Raw genomic sequence first — 3255 nt, 5'->3', positions numbered from 1 at the left:
TACTGTACGTAACTACACTAGAGAATAGCGTCTCCATCCGCTGCTGCATGCACGAGCGAGAGAAACAGTGATATTCTGTAGACGACAAGAGATAGTCTACGGTCACTAAAGCTCCACCAATTGGGTATTCTTCATTGTGAATTTCTACAGGGCCAGGCAAATCACAATGAATCATATAGGAAGATGTATCATTTTTTCTGGGGCGAACGTGATGAGGCAATTTCGGATGGTAAATTTGTCACCATTTTTTCTCCAAGATGGACTTCGTGCCCTTTCAACTTCAACCAACCCTGCAAGCAAAATGCTTGCATGGCAAGTTGAAAGCTATGGTGGACCAGACCGATTGAAACTTGTTGAGACACCAGTACCAATCATCAAAAAGCCCAACCAAGTCTTGATTGAAGTTTATGCAACAAGCATCAACCCACTGGACATCCGTATGCGGGGAGGGTACGGAGCAGCCCTCATGAACCGTGCACGCGGTGTCAGTACCGCGGGAGACGAACTGCCGTTAACCCTGGGACGTGATTGCTCGGGTGTCATCGTCGATAAGGGCCAGGGGGTCAAAAAATTTGAGGTGGGAGAAGAAGTATGGGCTGCCATAGCTGGACCAGACCAAGGTGCACATGCCAAGTATGCTCTTGTGAACAGCAACACACTGTCGAGAAAGCCAAAGAATCTCTCACACACTGAGGCAGCATCCATCCCATATGTAGCCATCACAACCTGGAGTGGCATCTATGCTGTTGCAAAATTCCGGCCTGAGACTGCCCCTGACAAGCGGGTTCTGATACTGGGCGGCTCTGGTGGCGTGGGCACGTTTGCGATTCAGCTCATGAAAGCCTGGGGTTGTCATGTCACCACTACTTGCAGTGCTGCTGCCATGGACTTTGTGGCCACCTTTAATCCAGACAACATGGTTGACTACAACAAAAACCCTGCATCGGAGCTTCAAAGACTAGGACCCTTTGACTTGATCTTTGACACAGTCGGCGGCGACACAGAATCTTATGCCATGCCGAGCCTTGGTAAGCGCTCGCACTACATCACACTCATCACCCCTTTCCTGAGAATGATGGACGAGCAAGGAGCATTTCGAGGGAGTCTCTCCGCCAGCTGGGCCCTGTTCAGCAAGGCCAGGCAGGCAAACAACTACGGTGGGAAATACAGGTGGTCCTTCGCAACCCCAAACACGTACGCGCTGTCAGAGGTGGCAAAGCTAGCCGAGGAGGGACTGATCAAACCCACCGTGGAGAGGGTGTTCCCGTTTGAGGACATGCCCGCCGCATTTGCCAATGTCGAGACCCGCAGTGCTCGTGGGAAGACGGTGGTGAACGTGAAAGGGGAAGTGGAGGTTGAAGTGCCAAAGACAGCAGATTTTTATATGTCATAAGCAAATATTTAATATGGATGGACGCTTTCATTGATGTATGCAGGGTGCTACATATAACCTTTTTTTACCACTTGCCTGATCGGGCAAGCAGCTTTTCATATTGTTGCAGTACACTTGCCTAAATATTAATTTTACTTGCCCGAAAAGAAAGTCCAAAGATGTAATATCAATTAAAAAGAATATCATCAGAATAATCACTTGTAAGGTCAAGGACTTGATAAAACACAATCATTTTAATAAATAGCACATGTTGGCTTGCACTCTTAACCACATCAGAGCAACAAACTTGGTTTCGATTGCGGCTTCTTCATGTAAGTGTTGGAAAGTTGAAATGAAATTAAAGTGCATTGCATCAGTATTAAAACAGCATTATCTGTGGGTTTCTGTGCAGTTGACTTCATGGATTTGAAGTGGGAAAGATGAAAAAGAGGTGGCTTGAAAACTTTTTTTGCCCAATTTGGGCAAATGTTTATTCCTCATTGTTTCAAAACACTTCCAAGACTGATTTTAACTGGCCCTCTGGCAATCGGGCAAGCGCTAATGTAGCATCCTGCGTATGTACACGTGTACGTGATTTGCCATTGCTGCACGATAAGGTCTGTCTTTTTTCATGGGTGGTCGTCCAAACTGAAATTGTGAGATTCATTCTCTTTTTTTTTCTTTTTCTTCAAGTGTCTCTCACATTAAAATATCTGTTGTTTTGTAGTGTCATTAATTTGTGTGTTCAAATTTTGAAGCTGTAGTGTATTTGTTTGCAAAGCAAATACACTGTAAAGGAAAGACTGCATTTTCTTTTTAGAGGCAAAGCCAGTGCTCATATTGAGTTCACCTCTTTTTTTTCTTTCTTTTTTTATGTTCTCTTGTAGGGTATTGGTTTACTGCATTTTTTCAACATTTTAAGTTTGTATGTTATACTGTATATCAGAGTGTGTTGTAATTTTGAAGCTTCAGGGTAGTTGTCCTTATTTGCAAAGCAAATAAAAGAAAGACTGCATTTTTTTTTTTTCAGAGGCAAGGCCGATACTCATATTGAGTTCACCTCTTCATTGTTCTCTGGTAGGGCATATTTGCATTATTGTACTTTTTCAACACTTACAATGTAAAATTTAGCTTGGTGTTTAAGTTAATTCCAGATGACGATTTTATTTTTTTAAATATAATGAATAGGTAAAACAAAATGATCGCAATTAGTTTCATTTACTGTAAAACATGATATATTCATGGCATGAAATTTTCGTGGATTGGAGCCGACGGCCTTTTACATGGCATGAAATTTTCGCGAATTGCCACTGGCGTTCAATGCATATAGTGTAGACAAGAACTTTCGTGTGCATTTTAATTTCGCGAATCTTGGCGCTCACAAAATTCGCAAAATTAAAATGCACGTGAATATTCCTTGTTTTACAGTAAATTGGAACCGAAATGATACAGTGAAGTTTTGAGAATTTCATAGACCTTTTCAAACGTTGCATGATATGGGAATTACGTCTTCCACAATTGAGTCTTTTGAAAGAAATTTTACTGATTTCCTTTGTTGAAATGATTTCAACAGGTATACTATTTAAATCATTTATTTTTTTTTTTGTCAAGATGAGAAATGTTTGTAGCTGCTGGATATCAACAAAAACTGTACAACCTATTTTCAGTGGTACAGTGGACTCCTGTTATAACAAACTCCTCAGGACCGGCAGTTTCTTTCGTTATAAATGTATTGAAATTTCGTTATAACTGAACAAATAAAAAATACATAGAGCCGATAATGTTGCGGCCTGAATTTTTATTTCGTTGTAATCAGAAATTTGTTATTTAATAATTGTGTTCGTTATAATGGGAGTGCACTGTAGTTTACTAAAACCAAATGG

The 3255-nt window shown here is 41.2% G+C and overlaps 1 protein-coding gene across 1 annotated transcript; it reads left to right on the top strand.

Moving 5' to 3' along the window:
- LOC139734626 (reticulon-4-interacting protein 1, mitochondrial-like) lies at positions 1-2522 on the top strand. The gene has a single exon (XM_071645410.1). It carries the CDS (start codon positions 167-169, stop codon positions 1391-1393), a length of 1227 nt encoding a protein of 408 aa, XP_071501511.1. The 5' UTR covers positions 1-166; the 3' UTR covers positions 1394-2522.
- The last annotated feature ends 733 nt before the right edge of the window (positions 2523-3255 follow it).

Source organism: Diadema antillarum, unplaced genomic scaffold, assembly GCF_040938485.1.
Source record: "Diadema antillarum isolate AM-2024a unplaced genomic scaffold, OU_Dant_1.0 seq00000536_RagTag, whole genome shotgun sequence".
Classification (NCBI taxonomy): domain Eukaryota; kingdom Metazoa; phylum Echinodermata; class Echinoidea; order Diadematoida; family Diadematidae; genus Diadema; species Diadema antillarum.
Note: the sequence above shows the minus strand (reverse complement) of the source record. Positions and strands in the feature narration are given on the sequence as shown.

Excerpts from the sequence above, each read along its gene's own strand:
- LOC139734626 (XM_071645410.1), top strand. The coding sequence starts at position 167 with ATGAATCATATAGGAAGATGTATCATTTTTTCTGGGGCGAACGTGATG.